Raw genomic sequence first — 23,584 nt, forward strand, 5'->3', positions numbered from 1 at the left:
AAAAACCCATAAATCAAATATAAGTCTTCAAGCCCCAAGTGGTTGCACAGGGGTAGCATTTGGGACTCCCTGGATCCTAAGTAGGTGACTCTTGTAGCAGATCTGAAGCTGACAGGGTCATTTCTCCTAGGATCCTCCTCCAAGATCAGTATTTGAGTCCTTGCCCTGGTCCATGTGTGGTAGTGAGAAATGAAGGTTATAGCGTAACACAGAGCAGGGCCCTGCTGACACCTGTGTCTGTTCTTTCCCTTTGAGTGTAGAAGGTTGGGACTCCTTCTTTCCTGCTGCTATTCATTCTGGGTACCTAGACATTCAGGCTCCATCAGCAGCTCTGCCACTAGATTGGTCATTATGAGAACCACAGAATCACAGAACCAGGGTACAGAGAAAGGAGGTAGCCCTTGGCTTTTACTGCCCTAGTCAGGCCAAGAGCCTCAGTACACTCACCTCCCACACTATCTCTGGTCCCTAGCCCATGTGGCAGATTCTTGGAAGCTTGGTACCCACCACGATGCCTACCCTCATTAGGCCACAATGGCAGATGCCATGTCAATGATCTACCCTGGTTTGATGCTCACAGAGTTATATTCCACTTCTTTGCCCTAGGTCCCAGCAGAGGCCAAACTGGGCTTATTATTCCAGGCTACTTCCCTGGAGGCTAAAACTTCTGTTCTTCTCTAATGTCCAACCCCTGCACAAGTCTTTGGCAGAGGCATAGGGCAGTATAGGGGACACTTTAGAAAGCCTACATGTATATACTTACCCTGCTCCCTATAGGGACCAGCCTGGAACCAGTCCAACTGCCTTAGACCTAATCTGATGCTCTTAGGTGTCCATCATACAAACCCCTGTAAGTTAATATAGGCTGGCCACTGTCTGGGTCTTAGGCTCATTAGGTCTGGCAGGTCCATCCCAGCCAGGTATCTGAGACGTCTGAAGAGAGTGCTGGACAAATGGGTACCAAGCTTCCAAGGATCTGCCATATGAGCTAGGGACCAGAGACAGTGTGGGAGATAACTATACTGAGGGTCTTGGCCTACCTTGGGCAGCAAAGACCAAGGGCTACCTCCTTTCTCTGTACCCTGATTCTGTGAGCCTATAGTTCTCATAATGGCCCATCCTAGTGGCAGAGCTGCCGATGGAGCCTGAATGTCTAGGTACCTAGGATGAACAGCAGCAGGAAGGAAGGAGTGCCAAGCTTCTACACTCAAAGCTCCTTTATTCATTAGGGCATGGGAGAGCATAAAACCTAATATAAAAATCCAAGTCCATGTGCCCCATCATCAACCTAGAAATACAATAGAAATATCCTATGTCAGAGAGGACTGTGAGAGGTCAAAAAGACCTGGGGAGATGGAAGAGAGTTCTGGAAATGAGAAAATAGCTGCTTCTCTAGCCCGTGAATAAGCATGATGGGGTTAAAATCTTGGCCCAGACAGGGGACTGGCTCAAGTCAATGCTGCCTTGACTATACCTTGGTTCTCTGAATACATCCATCTAGGTTAGGTCTCTCGCAATTAAATCATCTGTCCCGGCCCATCTTGGTGGCTTAGAACCCATGGTACCCCACCTCTGGCCTGCAGACTCCACTCCAGAAGCAATAGTCTAAATAAAGCAAGGGTACCTTGGAAGGGTGGTCTGGATGGAGAAGACAAACCCAATGCCAAATGCTCAGGAGCAGCTCTTACAGAGGCTTCTTACCCGAGCTCATGGGCTCTGCCCTCAGAAGAGCCTGTCGCCTGTGGTCACATGCTCTCTGGGGCTTTGCTCCTTCACAGATTTATTCCTGGAGGCAGCCAGGTTGCAGCAAGGCTGCCTGGTTGGCTCTCTTGCTCCTGGCTCTACTATAGCAAGCAGTGAGAAAGAGAGGGCTGGCAGGAGAAGATGTGTGAAGGAAGGGCTAAAAATAAACACTTGACCTGGCTGCTGGAGACCCTACCCCAGTCCTCTGGGAGTGGGAGAAGTATACAAGGCATTGAGGCTAGTAGGGGTAGAGCCAGGGAAGATCTGACACAGGCCCAAGTCTTCTGGGGACTGGGGATGGGTGGAAGCAGGTCAAGTCAAATCTGGAGAATGTAATACAGTTGCTGAGGTCTCAATTCCCTTATTCACTCTATTATCACCTCTCTCCACCCCAGTGAGCTCCACCTCTACCTCTGATCATTCATTCCTTTGTTCTACTCACTTGTTCACTTAATAATTCCCTCATTTCAGTTTTAATTTCCTCATTTGTTCATTCATTCACTATACAAATTTTCATATTCTTTAAAGAGCTCTATCCAGCCCCAGCCCTGGGGCATTAGCTACTTGTTTGCCTCTTTACTTAGCCCCTTTGGCAAGTGGGCAGAGGATGGACAATGGAAGCTCTGATGACAACTTCTGTCTTACTGCCCTCTCTCCAGCCCATCCTGGTATAGGAAGGTACAAACCCCCCCAAGGACAATCATAACTTCAAGGTGGGAGGAGATGTAGGTGTTTATGTATCAAATGTAGCTCAGTAGCTCAGAGTATCACTGTTTAGGGTAAAGAAGGAGAAGTGAGTTGACTGAGACAATTGGTAGGGCATCCCACAAGTGTGTGAGACCTTCTTGAATAACTAACTAGTGTGTCCTTGTGGGGAGATAGGGGTGGGGAGCTGCCCTGTCTACCATCATCCAAATGAACCCATAGTCCACACACTCTCCTCATTTGTGGATCTGGTCTGTGTGCTAGTCGGGTTATGGTGACACCATAACTCCCAAGGTGCCCGGCCCTGCACACCCTTAGCTCCACTGCCAGGGAGGGCAATGAATGAGAACCCCAGAGAAAAAAATGCTCAGAGGTAAAGACTTGGACAATGGGTCACAGGCATGGCCATCACCAGTGTTGCTGTTCCTCCCTTGACTCTGTGACATGGACATATGTGCATGCCTTTCTCCCTGTTCCTGGACATGCATAAGCTCTTCCTTTTTTATCCTCTGCCTTCCATAAGAGGAATCCTTCCTGGCAATCCTAGTGTGTGCTCTTGTGGCTGGGCTGAGTTTCCTTCATGCCTTAGTACTAAATGTGCTAATTCCTTGTGTGGTGTCCCTTATGGGACTAAGAGCTTGCCTTGGCCATAGTATCCATTCCCACACAGATAATGAGGGGCTTGTGTGAACTTTTCCTTCCACTCATGGAGACTCTATGGAGACTGAAGACTTCGGTTCCAGTCTCTTGGCTCAAGGGCTGTTAATATCAGGGTCTGAGTGAGCATTGGAGGTAGAGCATTTTAAATTGTTCATAGAAACCTAAGAGGAACATTACTGCCCCCATTCCACATGGAGGGGAAAAGGGCCCCTAAGATCACCACTCCAGAGGCAGCCTGAGGTGGACCAGGAGAAGAGGGAGATGCTGGTCTCATGCTTGATGTCCCTGTTGTAGCCTCAGCTCCTAAGTCCAGCCCAGCCTCACACAGGACAAATACCAGACCTTTTGCTCATATAGGCCCAGCTTCTCAAGGATGCTACTGGAATTTCAGCAACAATAAGATTAAAAAAAAAAAAAAAAAACCTAGCAGCATTACTGTAACAATTCTAATTCCTCTAATTTCTCTACACAACTATTTTGAACGGAAAATCAATTAAAAATTAAGCCAGAGGGTACTATTATCCTTCAAAAAGATAAATAGGTTTTAAAAAGTTGGAATCAACAACTCTTAATTATGAAATGAGTCACTAAATAGCACTATGGTATTTTTCAGAGGAAATTTCAAAGGGAAAAGGGGTCCAATTTTACTGCCTCTTCTATTAATGCTCTGGACTTCTTATCTAGAAAGAAGAAAAAAGATTTTTATAGCTCAGAGATGGTGAGGAAAATTCCTAAACTGTTGGCCCTGAGGGTTGGCTCTGACCACAGGTGGAGCCCCAGCAGATCTATTAGGTATGTGGGGAGCTGTGAGTGGGACTCTCCTGGTCTGTCTCTCCTTCAAGCACCCAGCCTATATGCAGATACTTGTCCCTTTGCCTCACACTGTGCACAGAGACACAGAACAGTCACTCTGAGACTGAGGGCTGGCCTTGGCCAAGCAAGGTGTCTGGACAAACAGCCATAGCACACCAACCCATAGGAACTGGAGAAGAACCCACTGGCCCTACCACCTCACTCCCAAGACAGGATGTTAGGAACAGCAGGTAGGGAAAACAGAGGACTTGACTTGGGGAGGAGTAAGGACAAGGACATCAATCAGTTTTGCTTTCAGGTCCATGTTCCCACCAGACCCTGCAGAGGCAATCCTGGTCAAGGAGGTAGAAATGGGGCAGGAACATGGAGAAATAGGAACCTGGAAGGGGGTTGGGGGCAGTGCTGGCCAATGAGAAGAGAAGTTCTGGGGCCAAGAAGGCCAGAAGCAAGCAGCTAATGAGAAACCTAGATCAGAATCCAGAATCATCTAGAGTCAGCATGTGACTAAAATACTTTTGTTTCAACTGATTCGGCACTGCCAGTGGCTTATCCCAGGGGCTGCCAAAAGGAGCTGCCAGGAACATTTACACTCCTGGACAGAAGCAGTTTTCCCTTCTCTCAGTGCACATCCTGTTTAATGAGAAAACAATGGACTGAGAAGTCTCTTGGGGACAAGGATCTTCTAGGCCAGGCCAGCTCAGGAGCCCATCAGGATACCTGACCAGCAATGAGCTTGTGGTTGGAGGTATCTGAGCAAAACAGTCAGCTGGGATTCCATTGGCTCTGTGGTAAGCCCCTAGGTAAACACTTTCCTGCTCTACCAGCCAGGCAAGCTGTCTTCCAGTGAGCCACTGGACCTAGAGCTCAGAGAGGTAGCAGTATGGGGCCAGAGGTCTAAGTGGGCATCACATGAAGAGGTCACTTATCTTGCTCAGGCTTAGCTATTCCTACATGTTGGAAAATAAGGTTTGTGGAGGCCAAAAGTAGTCTTCCTAGTCATATTGGATAGCTTACATGGGCCCCATGGAGGCCTAGCTCAAGGGAAATTGGAATAAGTTAGTAGAGAGACCATGGCAACACCATGCTCTCTTTTCTTATCCCATTCTGGGCCAGTGATTGTTTGTACTCTTACCCACTGTTCCACAATCAGCCATGCCTGACTCAGTTCAAGAGCACACAGGGCTTAGGTAGCTGTCCACATTGCAGGATTCATGAGCTTTGACTCAATAATCTCCTCTCAAGACACATATCACCTGCCAAGATGAGTCAATTATAAACCTCAAGAGAACACACCCAGCTATTCCAAAGGCAACCATTGTGAGATTCATATGGGCAGCCTAGGCAAAGATGAGTGGGTAATGGGGTTAGGGGAGGAACAGAAGCAGCCTCCAGGCCTAGGATGGTCCATCTGAGGGGTACCTGTCCAGGCTGAATTCCAAACTTCCCAACAACACTGAACCTAACACTGGGCCAATTAGTCTGCACAGTGCTAAGTACCCTTCCTTGCAGCAGATGCTGCAGAGAGACTGTCCCCAGTGTCAGCTCTTATTCAAACTTTGGTAAGAAATGTAAGCATCCTCACAAGCATCCTATACTGACCTAGGAGAGCCCAGGCCCAGTCAGGGAAAAATATGTGAACCAAAGTATGGCTTTGACAAGTATACATTCATACCCATGACCTCAGAAGAAAGGATCTAGTGTGGATATCAGCTGGCTGAGCTGGAGCCTGGGCAGTGGGACATGGTCTTCCTCATTAAGAAAAAGCTTGCAGCCCAATCCTGGACATAGAGTATAATCCTCTATCCCATGGGCCTTCAACCCCCTTCTCTTGTGAGGGTCACAGATGAAGGGCAGGATGGGATCTCAGGTTCTTTCTGGGAAGGAAAGGTTCCCCTAAGCAGGGAAGATTGTCTTTTTTCATCAGGCAATGCTCACGGTAGCTGGAAATAGGAAGGCCAGCACAGAGCACTGGTCAGCCAGTCAGAGGGAATAGGCACCATTATCCTCATTCACTATGCCAGTTAGTTCCCTGAGTAAAAGTATTAAGGCCTGAGGCAGGGGCTGGAAAGGGAGTATAGCCCCTCTTCAGCATTAGCTGTTAGAGCCAGTCCCACAACTGCTGTAAACTCAGATCTCTACACTCCTCTGGTTCCCACGTTCCCCATTGCCTCAGGACTTTGTCCTCAACAAAGCTCAAGGGAGCATGCTTGACTCAGACCTCTTACCTCTACCAGGTGGGGCGTTGGGTTGAAGCCACACAGGTTGCACACCTGGAGCTTGCAGGTGGTGCAGGTGTTATAGTTGGCTGGGCCCTTGCTGCCCACATTGAGCTCAGCTTGGCACAGTGGGCAGGTGGCCTTTTCCTTCGGCGTGGTCTTTGGCTTGGCAGTAGCTTTGGATGCTGCCTGATGTTCTGCTCTGCCATGCTTTGGACTGGTTGTTCCCCCAGTTTTCACCAGGGCTCCAGGCCCAGATCCAGGACTTGCTCTAGCCCCAGGCTCAGTTTTGGCTCCGGGTGCTGGCCCAGGCCCAGGCCATGAGCCTGGGGGTCTTGGGCCAGCCTCCTTGCTGGCATCACTGAAAACAATCTTGGGTGGTCCCTTACTGGGAGAAGGCTGGCTCTGGGGGTCAGCCTCGGGCTGCACAGACATGAGGGTGCTTGCCTGGGTCAGCAGTGATGCACCAAGCCCAAAGAGCTTCCCAGTGAGGCCCTCCTGGGTCTGCTCACCAGCACCAAGCCCAGAGGGCACTGTTGTGGCACTTTTGGCCAGAGCCTCTCCTGCAGATGGCCTGGGCTCAGCTGTAGAAGGCTTGGTGGGGAGAGGGGGCTGAGGAGACACCCTCCCCACCTCTGAAGAGGAAGCTGCTTGGGCAGGCCCCGGTGCTGAGGTGGCCCTGGCTGTCTCAACCTGGTGGAGGCCAGGCTGTGATCCCCCAGGGCCACGAGATTTCTCTTGTTCTGGCTTCCCCAGTGGCTGTTTGGCTGGAGAATGGGCAGGAGACAGCGCTGGAGAGTGTAGCTGCTGCTGGCTTTTGGAGCGAGGTGCAGTGGTCATGTCCATTCCCAGAGCCCTCTGCATCTGACAGTTCAGACAGAGCCACTCCTTCACCTGAGAAGAGAAGCAGCACAGTCAGCATTGTGATCAGAATCTGTGGTTCTCATGGCCCAGGTCAGTGCAGTCCCCATTTGCTTGGTTCTTAGCACTCAGGTGTGTTTGGGCTGCCAGGGGATAGGGCGGAGGTAGTCCCTGCCCTTTAGTTGCTGCCAGGCACAGTGGCAGAGCAGAAGTAGTCCAACCCTTCCCATCCTACCATCAACCATCAACCCTCTGCCTGCCACCCTTCTGCTCCAGAGTCCTCCCTGTTGCCCAGCAGTTGTAACTCAGATTTGTGTGTACAGCATTCCATCTCTAAGTCCCAACTCACCAATCCAGGCTACCACCATCCTCCTGTGGAAGGGAGGTCCCAGTAGCTTTGAATGGGTCACTCTCCTTCTGGCCATTCCATTACAGCGGTCAGAGTGACCTTTTAAAATATAAACTAGGAGGGAAGGCATGGTCTAGGGCAGTGCCTGGTGCACAATAGGTATTTGATAAAAGTTTGCAAAATGAGTAAGAGGAGAGTGATAGGTAAGAGAGGGGGGCACAGGGGATTAGAAAGAAACCATGGTTCCTGTCCTGGAGAAGACAGATAAATAATGCAAAATCTGGAGAGTAGAATAAGTACGGAAAAGTAATGTGATATTAAGTGACTAAGTAAAAATAAAATAAAACTTTTGTTTTTCTTAAGGAAGATGAATGTGTGTGTGTGGATGGGGATTGAACTCAGGGTCTAGGCAAGTGCTCTACAACTAAGCTATACTCCCAGCCCCAGAAAGACAAAATTTTAAAGAAAATTGGATGATTTCTGCCTCCAAGATAATAACACATGTTTCTAAACATGTAGTTTCCCTTTGCCATGAGCCAGTATAAGCAAAGACATGTGATTTACCACCAGGACCAATCAGAGCCTTCCATATCACCAATGTGGTAAATAAACAACAAGGGAGAGGAGCTTTTTTCTTTTTGTATTACTAGTCAGAAGATGTAGACTTGGAGTGGTCACAGCTTTATCTCCCAAAGTAAAGAGACATACTAAGAATTAAATCAACAGACTGTGGGTGAAGTCAAGAAAAGGAGAAAGGAGCTGATCTGATGACTTTATTTACTTCCCTTAAGTCTACACTTGGACTTAGTTACATGAGCTAATACTATTTTTTCCCCCTCTCCAACAAATCTACTTGTAAATCAGAGCATACCCCTCTAAACGGTTTCTCATTATATTGCAGAATCTCTTTACCATGGCCCCATTGGCCTCCCTAGCCCTTCCTTCTCTCTGGCCTTTTTTCTCTTCATTTCCCCTTGGAGACCCACTGGGCCCCCTGCTTTGCCAAATGGTCCTTGGAGCTGCTCATTTCTGAGCCTTTGGCTCAGCTCACTGTGTAGGTCTCTCAGATCATGCATTACTTCCTTATCACTTTCTCCTATGGCCACACAATCTAGAATACACCCCAGGCATTCTCCATCACATCACCCAACTTTTTTCTTCACAGTACTTCCTTTTTTCCCTAAATTATCTACTAATTTGTTTACTGGGTATCTCCTATCCCCCAAACCAGCCCTTGAGCTTGAGTGGACAGGTGCTCTCAGGCCTGAACATAGTGTGTGTTTCAGACCAGGGCTCATCCCAGAGAGGCTTACTTGTGGGATTAAGCCTGACAATTTAATGATATGGAGCACAGCTCCCACAGGGCTAAAGCCACCAGATTTGGTGCCTTGACGAGCTGAAGCTGGAAGCCAAGGATGTTCCCCTGTCTGTAGTTGCAGCCAAACGTTCTGAATCTGAATGCGCCCTAGTAGCAGTCACCACACACACACAAATCCAGTCCTGTCTTTGGGAGAGAAGGCCCCTTCTGTTTACTCTCAGGTGTGCTCCAGCCCTGCTTTCTGCCACTAGGCCCTAGGGCTGCTATGCTGCTGCTGCTGCTGCTCTGGGTTGACTTGCCAGGTGGGGAGTCTGGGCTCAGGCATTCTGCCCAACAGTCCAGAAGAAGCACCTAAGAGCTGCACTCTGGAGAACATCCCCTAGTGTTAAGCACCATAGACAGCATGATCACAGGCATTCTCTCATTTTGTCCTCAAAGTAGAGAAAAACAAGGGCTGAGATGACTTAGTAACATGCTCTTGTGGCTACCAGGCCAGCAAGTGTTGCTGCTGAATAGATTGACCTGGACAGCCCTGACAGCTCTTGGTCCCCCGACTGGGCATTTTGCAGTCCCACCTCTCCTAAAGGCCACTTGGCTTCATGTAGGCCAAGTCAGGGGTCTACAAGTTGCACCTGAAAGCACTATCAGAGCCTCCCAAAGACCAAGCCTGGTTTTAGAAACTCTAAGAACATTGGGATGGGAAGCAAATTTCCAGCTGGTAACTGCTAACTCACCCTGTGCTTTTTAGGACTCAAGAATATTTTGACTATGTTGGGGCAGAGAAAGCCACGGATAAAACATTTCAGTCCCCAGAAGCCAGTCTAAAGACCCCTCTAGAAAATTCATTCTGCATGAAGAAAGGATTGCTCCCATCAAAGTTCGAGTTCCTGGGCTGGGGTTGTGGCTCAGTGGTACAGCACTTGCGTGACGTGTGTGAGGCATTGGGTTCAAGTCTCAGCACCACATATAAATAAATGAAAAAAAATAAAGGTCCATCAACAACTAAAAATAAAAATAATTTTTTAAAAAAATTCGAGTTCCCATCAGGCCTATAATTCCAGCTACTTGGAAGGCTGAGGCAGGAGGATTGTAAGTTTAAAGTCAACTTTGGCAATTTTTAGGAAGATTTTGAGTCAAAATATAAAATAAGAAGAGCTAGGATAGGGACTTGGGCTGTAGCTCAGTGGTAGAGCACTTGCCTTGCACATGTGAGGCACTGGGTTCAATCCTCAGCACTACATAAAAATAAATAAAACTATTGTGTTCATCTACAACTAAAAATATATTTAAAAAAGAATGGGGGCTAGAGGGTGTAGTTCAGAGGTAAAGTATCCTCAGGTTCAATCTCCACTACTAAAAAAAAGGGAGGGGACTTTCTAAGTACAGTCCACTCTGCTTCTCTCTCTCTCTCTCTCTCTCTCTCTCTCTCTCTCTCTCTGTGTGTGTGTGTGTGTGTGTGTGTGTGTGTGTGTGTGCTTGGATGAGTGCACACACGTGCACAGCCTTGTGCATACTAAGTATGCTCTCTGCCACTGAGCTACATCTCTAGTCCCTCTGCTTATCTTGAGAGGAACTCTGGGAGGGTTATTTTCCCTCAGCCTCTGGCCCAGGGTAGCAGCCAAAAACTCGGTTCCTGCAGTGGGTGCTCAGCCACACCCAAGGTCCCATTTCTGTAATGCACCTGGGGGCTGCAGCATGACATAAGGCAAGACTTCCTAAGGAAGGGGACCTGGGAGGTAAGTCTCCTTGTCTTGAGACTTTGGGGTGACTCTCCCTTGGGTCATGGACAGGGCTGAACAAAGGTATGTGCTAAAACTCTCAGACTTATCACTAGAAACTTTCTTTCCCCAGCAATCCCCCACCCCCAACCCCCATCACCTAGGTTGTGTCACAGGCATCTCACCTAAAATAGAAGCTCTTTGAGAAATGGCTGCAACGCCCCTCAGTGACTCATCTCCCAGATGGGCACAGCTATTTCTATCCAACCTCTTCCAGACGGTAAGGAGCCTTGACTATGTCCTCCCCCAGCCCTTCTCAGGCTCAGGCCCAGGCAGACAGGCCCAGCACACAAGCCCTCCTGAGGAGGACATTGGCTGAGGGAGCTCTCTGAACTCACATGACCTCCCTTTCTTGGTTTCCCCTATGAGTCCCTAGGAGTTTACTGGAAGGGGCCCACCATCAGTCTCTTTTTCCTTATTTCAAGGTCCCTTATCCCCATGCTAGGGGGATAGAGAGATGATATGCAGGCTGGGTATATAAATGGACAGTCCTATGGCAGATTTCCCTGGCCTTGGGACCAGTAACAGTTACAGTCTTCCTTAGTTTTATACAGTGAGACATCCTGTGGCTCCTAGGCACCTTCCAAGCTGGCTGTCTCTCCAATCAGAGGGACTAACCAGCATAACAAAAAAACCTCTTAGGGTTCTGCTGTCCTGATGTGGTACTTGGCCAGAAGCTTTGTGGGCCTTATGCCTAATTTCCCAGGACCCAGAGGTGGAGCTAGGGGTATTTTCCTGAGCTATACTGATGTGGATGGCTCTCACAGACAGTAGCTGTTATCATGCCAGCAGGATTGCAAATTTGAAGCTGGCCTTGACAACTTTTAGTGAGTCCCTGTCTCAAAATTTAAAATAAAAAGGGCTGGGGGTGTAGCTCAGTGATAAAGTACCCTTGGTTTAATGCCAGTACCACCAAAAAGAAGAAAAAACTTCCCAAGGATAGTTCATTCTGCTTATCTGTGTGTGCACATGAACACACACACAGACACACATATAGATAAGAAGAATGAACTGCCCTTGGGAAGTCAGAGTCTTGTTCCTATCCCACCACCTCAGTGGGCTGGCAGGAACCTTAATGGAGGACTAGGGTTAGTCCAGTAGGGGCCTGGGTGGCAATAAGGATGGGAAAGCTCTGTGTGATATACAGGGTCAAGAGGTGTCCTAGGAGGCAGAAGAAGCAGAAGCCATGTGAATGTGACTTATGTGGCCCTACTTAAGTAGTGTCCCTGCCCACTCTGCCAAGAGCCTTCTGGAGTTTGGAAAGGCTGGGTCCGTGGGCTCTGTGGCCCTGAGAGAACTTTCTCCTGGAGAAGAGTCTTTCTTATTCCCAGTTGCTCCCTCAGTCAAACTACTTTTTAAATTTATTTATTTTTTAGTTGTAATTGCACACAATACCTCTATTTATATGTGGTGCTGAGGATCGAACCCAGAGCCTCGCACATGCTAGGAGAGTGCTCTACCACTGAGTCACAACTCCAGCCCCCTCAGTCAAACTATTTAATACACAGAAGGTCAGCTAAGGAGTCCACCAATGGACCAGAAGTTAGGGACCAGGCCAGGGCCTCTGTAAACCTGAAGATGAATGAGCAGCCATGAGTAATTTCTGCAGTGGTCACTCCCTTCTGTTCTTTCCATTAGGCTTTGAGGCAGGGAGGAGAGTAGACGCAGTACTGGGAAGGATTCTATATCTTCCCTCCTGGCAGGGACACTAGCAGCTTCAGACAGTGGGATTCAGCTTCACTTGCCATATCTGGACAGGATGCTCCCAGGGTAGAGTCTTTTTCACTGTCAGAAGGCTACTAGAAAATTCTGAAAGCCCCAACAGTAACAGGTTATTTTCCCACTCCCTCCCTCCTGCTCCTACCAGCAAGGAAGGAGTATTGCTGATATACATCACTCAGCCTTCCTTCTTGTGAAGAACAGCAGCTTACCTCTGAGCCCCAGCCCTCCCTGGGAGAGCAGGCATTCAGTGTGTCAGATCACTCAGCACTGACATCACACTTGATGCCGCATTCATGTTTTCCATTTTGGTACAAGTTGAAACATCGCAGAAACAGCTCATAAAGGAACCTTCCCTGCTGGTGCCTAATCCAGAGGCTCCTGGGAGAGCTCTGCTGGCCAGTATGATTCCATGTCCTTCTGGGCTATGAGTCATTGGCCAGGTCTCAACAGAATACACCCCCCCACCCCAACCATCCCCTGTGGCCCCTGAAAACTAGGGCAGGCCAGAGGGAATGACTGGACCCTCAAACTCCCAAAGCCCTGGACACATCACCCTGTACCTTCTGTCTCACCTCACAAATAATTTGCTTTACCTATCAGCTGCCTGATCTCAGACATGTAGCAAGCACCACAAGTAACCTTCTTAAAGGGCGGGGACACATTCATCCAGAGCTATACTAGCTGGGCATGGCCTGTGTCAATCCAGGGTCCTGAGGGAGACCTTAGAAACCTGCCCCATCTCTGAGGCTAGGAATTGTGCAGTGGGGTGAAACCTAATTGTTCCATGAGTCTGGAAGGCTTCATTGGCCTGGAATTCCATAAAGGGAGCCTCTTCATCCATTCATTGGTCTCTGGTCACATCTGCCTCTCCACCTCCCCATATTCCTCAAATCCTACTCTGCTCTCACCCAGCCTCTCCACTATGCCAAGTAATACACCCTGTTCAGGATCAGCCAACTTCCCCACACCTTCCCCATACATGCTCCTCTTGGTGCCTAGTCCCGCTATCCAGAGGCTACACTGCCTGGACTTACCTCAACCTCTCTTTAAAATTCTGGGAACACTTAGCTATGCTATCCTACCCTGCCCTTTTCCCCTCTTGGCTTCTGTTTCCCTCCAGACCCCTTCCTTCTGGCCTCTCCTTCTCAAAAGTCCTTGGCCTTTTTCTCCCAGGCTTCCACTGAACCTACTCACATTGTTACTACAGATGACCCACAACCCTCAATAGGGCTGACCCACCTGATTACCTTCTCAAAACTCACTGAATGGTATATTTAAGCTCTGTACATTTCATTATATGCAAGATTTATCTAAAAAACAACCTTAAATGAAAACTGAACTCTAGTTAATGTGATATGCTTATTGAAGTAGTTGGTGGGAAGTATACTGATATCTAAAAAATACTTCAAAATTCAACAAAAAGATAAAATGGAGACAGAGGATATGATAAAACCAAGAGAGTAATGAGTTAACTATATATGGATGTGGTATATTTGTGGGTATTCCTTGTATAATATTTTCAACTTCTCTGTAGGTTTAAAAATTTTTTTTTAATAATTTGATGTTGGGGGTGGGGGGAAAGTCCACCTGATTATACTGTGTTGTTTTACCAGCAAGGCATTGAGAGCTCTTCTGATGAGCTCCTGGTATCTTTGTTGCTGAATTATAGGACCTCTCTCTTTATTCTGGATATAAATCCTTTATTAGATATATAATTTACAAACATTCTCTCCCAATCTGTGGGTTTCCTTTCTACTTTTTTTGGGTGGGGGTACTGGGAATTGAACCCAGGGGCACTTAACCACTGAACCACATCCCTAGACCTTTTTTGAATTCTTAAATTTTTTTTTTTAGTTGTAGATGGACACAATACCTTTGTTTTGCTTTTATTTATTTTTTTATGTGGTGCTGAGGATTGAACCCAGTGCCTCACACATGTTAGGTGAGCGTTCTACCACTGAGCCACAACCCCAGCCCCCCTGTTTTGTATTTTATTTAGAGACAGGTCTCACTGAGTTGCTTAGGGCCTCACTAAGTTGCTGAGGCTGGCTTTGAATTCATAATCCTCCTGCTTCAGCCTCCCAAGCCACTAGGATTACAGGTGTGCACCACCATGCCTTGCCTCTCTTTTTTTTAGTTGTAGATGGATATACTTTTATTTTATTTATTTATTTTTATGTGGTGCTGAGGATCAAACCCAGTGCCTCACACATGCAAGGCAAGCGCTCTACCACTAAGCCGCAACCCCAGTCCCGCCCAGCCTCTTTTCTACTTCTGATACACAAACATTTTAAATTTTCACAGAGTCCTGTGCTGGAGTTGTGACTCAGTGGCAGAATGCTCGCCTAGCACGTGCGAGGACCTGGGTTCGATCCTTAGCACCACATAAAAATAAATAAATAAAATGAAGGTACTGTATCCAACTACAACCAAAAAATAAATTTAAAAAAGCTTTTTACAAAGTTCTATTTGTCTATTTTTCTTTTATTGCCTGTTCCTTTGATGTCATATCCAAGAAATCCATGCACAATCCAATGTCATAAAGTTTTTCCCTATGTTTTCTTCGAAGAACTTTTAGTTCAGCTCTTATGTTTAGATTTTTGGTTCATTTGGAATTTTTATATATAGTTGGTATAAAGTAAGGGCCAAATTTTATTCTTTTGCTTGTGGGTATCCAGCTTTTCCAGAGCCTTTTGTGTTTCCCTGTTGAAAGATCATGATACTCATGTCAAAATCATTTGATCATATATATGAGGCTTATTTCTATAATCTATAGTGTATTCCATTGATTTATATGTCTGTTTTTTTTGTTGTTGTTGTTTGTTTGTTTGTTTGTTTTTTTAGTTGTGGGCGGACACAATACCTTTATTTATTTATTTATTTTTTATGTGGTGCTAAGGATCAAACCCAGTGCCTCACATGTACCAGGCAAGTGCTCTACCACTGAGCCACAACCCCAGCCCTGTAGGTCTGTCTTTATGTCAGTATCACACTCTTGATTACTATAGCTTTGTAGTAAGTTTTGAATCAGGATGTGTGAGTCCTTTAACTTTGTTCTTTTTAAAGATTATTTTGGCTATTTGAAGGTCCCATCAGAGTGGTGATTTTAAATACACATTTGATCTTTTTACTGCCACTTTTCAAAACCCTTGAGATGGCATCTGGAGACCTCAGCAGATCCAGAAGAATCTGCATGTCCTCTGGTTCTGGCTTATGGCATCTCAGCTGTCCTAGACCTGGCTCTACAGTCTAATGGCTCGTCCTTGGAGAAACACCCAAGAGTCTCCTCTCAGTATTGCACCAACTCACCCCCTCTTAGACCTCCCCAGGCCTGGCTGTGTGTTCACTTATATGGTTACTGGTGGAAGGGCTGCCTCCTGCATTGGCCTGAAGTTTCCACACAGTTGAGCAGCATGTCTGCTTCACTTCTGCCTATTTCTCCTGTGTCAAGACATTTCCTGGCTGATCAAAAGAACTCAAAAGGCATTTGTGGAGGGAGGTACAAGTAGGCGAAAGGCTGGACAGAAGAAATAACAAAACCAAGAGGTTACCAGCCTGTGAGGCACTGGTTTCGATCCTCAGCACTACATAAATAAAATAAAATAAAGGTATTGTGTCCATCTTAAAAAAAAAATGTTACTAGCCCCCAAATGGTTGCTTTACTAAGATTTTCTTATCCTATGTTTCCTTCTGCCTCTGGCTTTTTCTCTCTCACCTCCCTATACTGCCTTTTCCCTCTTGTGCCTTCTTCCTTTTCTTTCTACCCATACTTTATTTACTTATTTCTCTACCATCTTCATTCCCTTTTCATTGTCTTTCCTTTGCTCTCACATATAAAAACAAGAGCTTTAGGAATAAACTTTCATATTTTTTGTTCTGAATTAATTCCACATTCATTCTCATTTGAATGTATAGCCTCTTTTACAGCTACAAAGCAGAGTTTCATGCCTGATGGTTCTACTCACCAAACTACTCCAGCATAGTTGTCTTTTTCACATATTCCCAGTGGCTCTAGCCTTACCTGATAGTAGTTTAAGCAAATAGCCCACGGTCCTGTCTCTTGGAAACATAGTCAACCTGGGGACACATATAAGGGCGTGAACTAGCAGCAAGGATGGCTGTCTCAGAGCTAGCTGAGGTTTTGAGGGCATTTCCCTATTGACTGAAAATTTGTTTGGGTCAAAGTGGCTACTCTAAGGCAAACTGCCTAAAGATTAGACATAAAGTGGGTCAAAAGCTTCCTGAAGGGCCTGCCACCTGGAGATCCACTCCCATTTTATTTGGGGGAAGGGAAGGGAAGGTTGGGTACAAGTACAGATACCTCCTCCTGGGAAGATAAGGAGAAGGAGAAATTTGTCTCTCCTCAACACACTGCAGGTCCCACATCCTTCTAACACCTGCTCCTCAATCTTCAGTGGCCCAAGTAGCAGTGTGGCCAGGAAGGGGCAGAGGAAATCTGTGATGAACTCAAAGCACCACCCCCAGGCCATCTGGTACACTGTCCCTTGCTGGAAAGGAGTAGGTTGCTGGCAGTAGAGAGAAAGGCACATAGCCATGTGTTGGCTCTCTTCTTTCTCCATACCACTCAGCTTGGATAATTGCCTCTGCTGGAGGCTTACCATGAGGGTAGAGGTAGGAAGCACGGTGGGTTAAACATCCCTGGCGTGGTCTCAGTGGAGTCCAAACCTTGGAACAGGTTAGGGAAGACTTTAGTAGTTTTCTTAGAGGGGCTTGTAAGTCTGACTAGAGCAAGAGGCATGGGAACAGATGGACTGCTGGACCTGGCAGGTTGGGGATGCTGCCTGCCACTGGGGCAAAGCATGAGTCTCCCAGATACAGACTGTGGGCCCCCTTCAGGTAGTGCTCTGAGAGGATTCAGCCTAGATATACAAGCAGCCATATCTTTGCACAGTACTCATTCCTTGGTTGCTGCTCTGAGGGCAAGAACAGACTCATCTAGGAGTCCCATACTGGGATGTGCTGTGGGTGGCTCTGAGACAGGAGGCTCTGAGGCCAACAGAAGTGGGCTGTGCTAACCCCAGGTCTCTGCTCACAGTCTCCTGCAGCTCACTCCCAGCCCACTACCTACCTCACCTCGCCTTCCCATCCTCTGCCCAGCTGGTGTTTGCCCACGCCTTATCTCCTACCCCCAGCTACCAGAATAGAGTCCTGACAACAGCAGCAAGAGCCTACTTCCTGGTGCAAAAAGGAGTGGCTGGCCCAAATATAATTCTCTGAAGACTGGAGAAGTGGACTAGCAGGCCTGAACTGGCAAAGGGCATCAGCAAAGCTACTGAGGCCAGTCCTTTGACTTCTGTTTTTTCCTTCAGAGAATTCTGACATTCAGGAATACAAGTACTTGCTCAAACCCCACATGAGGAACAGAATAGGAGAACTTTGCCTGCTTCTTCCTTATCAGTGGGCACTGAATAATAACACCTCTGGCCTCCTGATGTCAGAGGGAGATCTCTTGTGAGTGATAAGAAATGTGCAGATTCCCAAAAGAAACTCCCTAGTCTTTTGCTGCGTGGTTTCAAAGAGGTGAAATTATTTACCTGCCTGAGCTACCAGAACTGGAGAAATCCAGAAAGACACAGGTTCCACCAAGAAAAATGGCTGGCTCAGCTCCATTAGTTACAGACCAGCCTCAGCCTGAGTGACAGTGGGCCATGGATGGGAGAACATGAAAGAAAACTGGAGCCATTGATTCTGGATTGCCAGCTCTTTTGCTCCAGAATGATCCAGAATAAGCCAAGACTTCCTAAGACTTGAAGTTCCTTTGGCTGTAAATAGGGAGCATACTCTGAGCTCCTTTCCCAATTTCTATGCAGTCTTTGTGTGTGGGGAGGGAGTACTAGGGATTGAACCCAGGGGCACTCTACCACTGAGATATAACCCCAGTCCTTTTTATTTTTTATTTTGAGATAAGATCTCACTAAGTTGCCAAGGCAGGCCTGGAACTTGGGATCCTCTTGCCTCAGGCTTCCCAGTAGCTGAGATTATAGGTATGCATCACCACACCTGGCTACCATGAAGTCTTTTTTTTTTTTTTTTACATTTATTTTTCAGTTGTAGTTAGACACAATACCTCTATTTTATTTATTTATTTTTATGTGGTGCTGAGGATCAAATTCAGGGCTATGTACGTGTGAGGTGAGTGCTCCACCGCTGAGCCACAAACTTAGCACATTAGTCTTAATGTGCTTTGTTCACTCAGAAACCCATCAAAATACATGGCAGACCTCCTCCTCTCTGCAGAGGTTCAAGAACCTGCCAATCTTGGCACAGACACAATAGTGAGCATCATGTCTGTAAGAGTATAGCAGCCAACCAACAGCCTTCGAGCTGACAGAAGCAGCTTGGGCCTACAGGCCAGGAAAACAGTAATTCCAGGCTGTCGATACTGCTTTTAGCCGGATTGGCTGTTTACCTGTAGGTAGTTCTCATCTCCATACTTGGTCTCCTGTTTCTATAGTACCTCCTAAAGTAACAAGACCCTGACAGCTGCTATGAGATATAAGAACGCTGAGTCATGGTGACCACTGCCTAGTAGTGCCAAGTTCTTGCCCTGCATTCTACTCACTGATCTCCATACAAGCAATTCACACAACAGTTCTTTAAATTATGTACTCATTTTTTTTTCCCCAGCACTGGTGATAGAATCCAGCACTTGGAAGGCAAGTGCTCTATCACTGAGCTACATCCCCAGGTCTTACAAAATAGTTCTATCCTACTCCTGATCTATGCAGCAATATGAGTCACACACTAGCGAGTGAGTCTTTGCTTGTAACACATATAAGAAACACTCCATTTTCCATGGTCACATATCCAAAGACCCAAAAGGAACTTCATTAGTGGTCTCAGAAAGGTTGTGAAACCCTCCATGCCACTTGTATGGCTCTCATTTCTCCTTGGAACTGCTAGGTATCTTCCTCTATACAGTGGAAAGCAAAGTATCCTGCTGGACAAAGAACCCAAGCTGCTAGGTCTCCTCGACTAGGGCTTAGCATTCGCATACTAGCAGTTCTAGGAACACTCCCCACCCCAGATAGGGTCTCCATGATGCACCCCTATGGCTAGCATCTGCGGTGCCTGTGTGCTGGAGCTGGCAGTGCCCTACCCTTTTCTACTCCAGTTGGGCCCTCCTAGAAAGTAATTTCAAAGTGGGTGATGTAGTTGATTTCTTGAAAAAGCTGTTCGCTCTGATCCCCTGCCACCCAGGTGCACCTAACTTCAGAACCAATCCCTTACACATGCACAGAACCTCAGGCCAGATGAAAGCTGAGTCCAGAGACACCAGGGCAATCCTAGAAAAGCCTTCTTGGTTGACATAATATCAAGTTAAAGTGTCCAAAATAGATATAATGCCCAGGACAGATCTAACAGCATGTATGTGAGCAAAACCTGCAAATTTGTTTTCTCATCACATGACGAGGGAGCTAAGTCTGCTCTTAGCAGATAAAGGGCAACTTCACTGCCTTGCAAATTATACTTTGCTGTGCCTCAGGAAAATGTGCAAGCAGAGTTTTCCTTGACAGGAACACCACTGAAAGCCAACTCTGGAAACATAAAAGTGTGCCTGGAGACCATGACAGAATAGGGCATCTACCAGGTGTGAACATGAAGAATGAACTAAGTCAGCATTTCCTAAACTAAGTGCCATGGAAGAGCAGCCCCTAATAGGCTCTGTGAAAACAAGTCTGGGAACAGTTGCCAACTTTAGCTGTGTTATGGAGCTCTTCTAAAGTCCCTGAGGATGCTAAAGCCTTAAGAAATCTCACAGTAAAGAACGATTTCATTTGTCCAGCCCAGGATTTGCTTGAATTACTTGACTGAGAACTGTGAATCTGAAGTAAGTTGGAGCACTCTTTTTCTCCTGGCCGTGAGTCTTGGTTTCCTCCCAGTACAACAAGACAGATGGACTGAGTATCTCCAAGGTCCTCCTACTCAGCTGTTTTTCCAGGCACAGCCAAAAGTTGGCTCCCTTCCCACCTCACTGAAGGTGCTGGGTTTGGGGGGGCCTGGAGACACAGGCTGTGGTATGGTAAGGGCTGGGATGCTCACCAGGAGATTTGTGCCACCCTGTTTGGCTCTCTCTTGAACTCCACCCACTCCATCAGGGGCTGTGGCACAAGTGAGCATCTCAGGGTATCTGGAACACAGAGGGGTGAGGCCAGCACAAGGAGGGGTTCCTCACAGGGTCATGGGTCACCTGCCAAGCCTCCCTGTTTCTGTGAGAACATGTGCTTCTGGCTTCTTGCTGGTGGGAACACACAGGTGAGCTTCGTTAGCCTTAATCACATTGTTCTCAATACTGAACAGCAAACACTTACCTAACTTATCACTGCAGGGATGGGCCTGTTTCTAATCACAGATGCAATAATCACGAACAAGCACGCCTCCTCAGGAAGCCTCCATACTCCAGGAGCAACTCCAAATGTACTGAATCATCTCCCCACACCAACAGCTCCTTCCTTGGAACCTCGCACTTCTCTCTCACAAACCACACATCCCACACCCACAGCACCTCATGACATATATAGAGCCTGACCTGTGAACAATTATTCTCACTCAGCCCCCCCTCTCACATGGTCCAAATGGTTCCAGTTGCTGAGAATCCCAGAGATGCCTGCAGTTAGCCACTCTCTATCCTGTCCAAGGGCAAAGACTTGCAGGAAAATCAGAGACTTCTATGGGTTACATCAGAGAATTGATAGGAAGCCAGCAAACCTACTCAGTTCATTTCAAAGGGATGGCCCCAGCTCAGTTGATACATTGGAGCACCCAAGCCCCCAAATCATGAATGAGAGTTTCCAAGGGATTTGCAAGGCATCCTACAGCAATGCAGAGTCCTGAACAAAGCAAGGATAAGGCTGTGGACCTAGAGTCCTCCAGGGGGAAAAAAAAAAAAAGAGGCCAAACTCTCAGAAAAGATCCTACAGTAACCTCTTGGTGAGAGTACAATGAAATCCTTTGTGAAGGCTTGTCCCCTCCAGCCTTCATTTCCACTCTGGGAATGGGTATTTGCTCTACTACCTCAGGCTCCCTGATAATTGGAACTGAAGTCCAGAGGAGGAGCTTCCCAGAGCCCAGCTGGAAGGCAGTTTCCTGCCTCCCTTAAAAGCTGGCTCCCCTCATCAGCATCCACCTCCAGGCCTGCTGTTAAGGAGAAAAGCAGGCCCAGGGCCAGGACTATTGCCTCTCTTTGGGTTCTCCAGCTGCTCATAGCCTTTTCCAAATGAGCAACCACTGGATGAAGTTGCCCATAAGACGGTCTTTGGTCTTTTCCAAGGGCATTTTTACAGACTGAACTTGGACTAAATAAGAAAGCATCTTATACTCTAGGACTCTGCTCACACTTTCAGGGTGTAGACATCCCTCATAAGATATAGGACCAGGTTTTGTTCTCTGCTGCCACATCTTGGAGCCAGGACCACCCCTCGCCAGTCAGGAGAACAAATATGCTGATGCTGAGGGAAATAACCAGGAAAAGACAGTTGGCGAAAGAGAGGAAGGGAATCAGGGAAGGCATCATAATGAGATGTGGCTAGGTGGGGAGCCGGCGCAGTGGTTACCTGGGTGAGATGAGGGTTAGGGTTGAACCCACACTGGTTGCAGACCTTGTTGTGACACTGGGTGCAGGTGTTGAAGTTTGGCTGGCTGGGGGTCGACGTGAGGTCCGAGGTCTTGCATATAGGGCACAAGGTGCTGCTGGGAAGGGGGGCAATCTGGGGGACGGAGTAGGGTGATGTAGGGGTGCTGCCTCTGTCCGGTGACACTGAGGGGGACCGCCCGGATCTCTGCGTCCTGCTGTCTACCTGCAGCGTCCTGCTGGGACCATCAACCTCTTGTGACTTTGTTTCCCGGGGGCTCTCATGGCCAGAAGTAGTAGCAGAAGCTTGCTTTGGGGTTGGGGAAGCTGCTCTCTGGCTACCCAGGGGCTCCTTGGGATCCAGTCTCCGGGAAACACTGAAATAACATTGAAAATAATTGTTAGAGACAATCCTTAGAGAAGCAACCTGCAGAGGCATTTACCAAGTTAGTGAACCCGCCAATACCCATCACCACCCTTCTTCTGCCCAGTGATATCATCACAGCCACCATTTGCTGTACCCTGTACTGAGACTTGACAAGCATCTCTCACTTGAACCCTTAGCACCAGGCCACATGGCAGAATCATGAGTGCCCCATTTTATCTCCTGATAAAGACCAGATTCTGATTCAGTGAGTCTAGGGTAAGGTCTGCATTTTTAAGATGCTCCAAGTTGATGCCAACACCCTGGTTTGTCTGTTTTCAAAGGAACTTTGAAAGAGCTCTCCAGCAAGCCTGATGCCAGACCAAGTCTATCAAAACAGGATGAAATATTTTCCCACTGGTGCAAGGCTGGGTGGGGTTTGAGATCCAGCCCTTGAAAAACCACTGAGGGAGGCTCAATGTACCTAATACCCATGTCCATTTCAACTTGGCCCAGCTGCAAAGGAGCTAGTACAGTTGAGTACTTTCATGAGGAACTCCTATATTCCTTCTGCTTTGACCCAACTTACATTCATTTCTGCCAATTTTCCTCTTTTCCAATTTAAATGAGGCTGAGCACAAAAAGTCAAAGGCAATACTTTCTATTTTTCCTGAGACCTTGCATATTACATTGTGCTGTATTCATTTGAGCAGCTGCTGGCACCCAGGAGCCAGGACAGACTTTCTTAGAGGCACTAAAGTGGCCTAGCTGTGGCTGCCTGTGGAGGAGCTTGTCCTAACCCCTTTTGCCCCAGTGGCCCCAGTCCCTGAGGAGTTTGGTAGAAAAGATTCAGTATGTGAAGACCATCTGCTCACCAAAAAGACACAGAAGCTAACTGGTAGAACACCCTGTGACAAGCCATTTCAGAGGGAAGATGAGAAGCCCACATGGGTAGGCCCACCCCAAGATCCTCTGAAGTCCTTCTTCCCTTACAAGAAACCAGGACTGGAGAAATATATCCTCAGTCTAATAAGACTCTTCTGGAAAAAAGAAACACTAAGTATCCATTGAAAATTCCTTTCATCAACCAATAGCATTCTTGGTAAAACATTAAGAGTTTGAGCCTAAACTCTCTGAGCCATCTTTGCCACCAGCTAGGAACCCTGGAATAGTGATGGCCATAGCATCTCTGGCCCACACTCAGAACCTGGGGGATCCTCTAGGGCCTTTCAGTAGACTAATTTCTACATATCCAAAAGAAATGTTTCCCATGTGGTTAAATTAATAGCTTCTTTCTTCCTTCCTTCCTGGCTTTCTTTCTTTCCTTTTCTTTCTTTCTTCCTCCCTTCCTTTCCTTTCCCTCCCTCCCACCTCCCTCCTTCCCTTCCTTCCTTCCTTCCTTCCTTCTTTATTTCTTCCTTCTCCTCCTTTTTTTTAGGGGGGTACTGGAAATTGAACCCAGA

At 47.2% G+C, this 23,584-nt stretch overlaps 1 protein-coding gene across 1 annotated transcript in view; it reads right to left on the reverse strand.

Annotated features, from left to right (window-relative positions):
• Bsn (bassoon presynaptic cytomatrix protein) overlaps nt 1-23,584 on the reverse strand; it is a 98,077-nt gene that overhangs the window by 15,974 nt on the left and 58,519 nt on the right. Inside the window, exons 4-5 of the mRNA XM_076868342.2 lie at nt 21,741-22,134; nt 6,147-7,031 (exon numbers count right to left, since the gene is read on the reverse strand). Of these exons, the coding sequence (XP_076724457.2) occupies nt 6,147-7,031; nt 21,741-22,134 (1,279 nt within the window). The remainder of the gene's footprint in view (nt 1-6,146; nt 7,032-21,740; nt 22,135-23,584) is intronic.

The sequence above is a fragment of the Callospermophilus lateralis genome, chromosome 10, assembly GCF_048772815.1.
Source record: "Callospermophilus lateralis isolate mCalLat2 chromosome 10, mCalLat2.hap1, whole genome shotgun sequence".
Taxonomy (NCBI): domain Eukaryota; kingdom Metazoa; phylum Chordata; class Mammalia; order Rodentia; family Sciuridae; genus Callospermophilus; species Callospermophilus lateralis.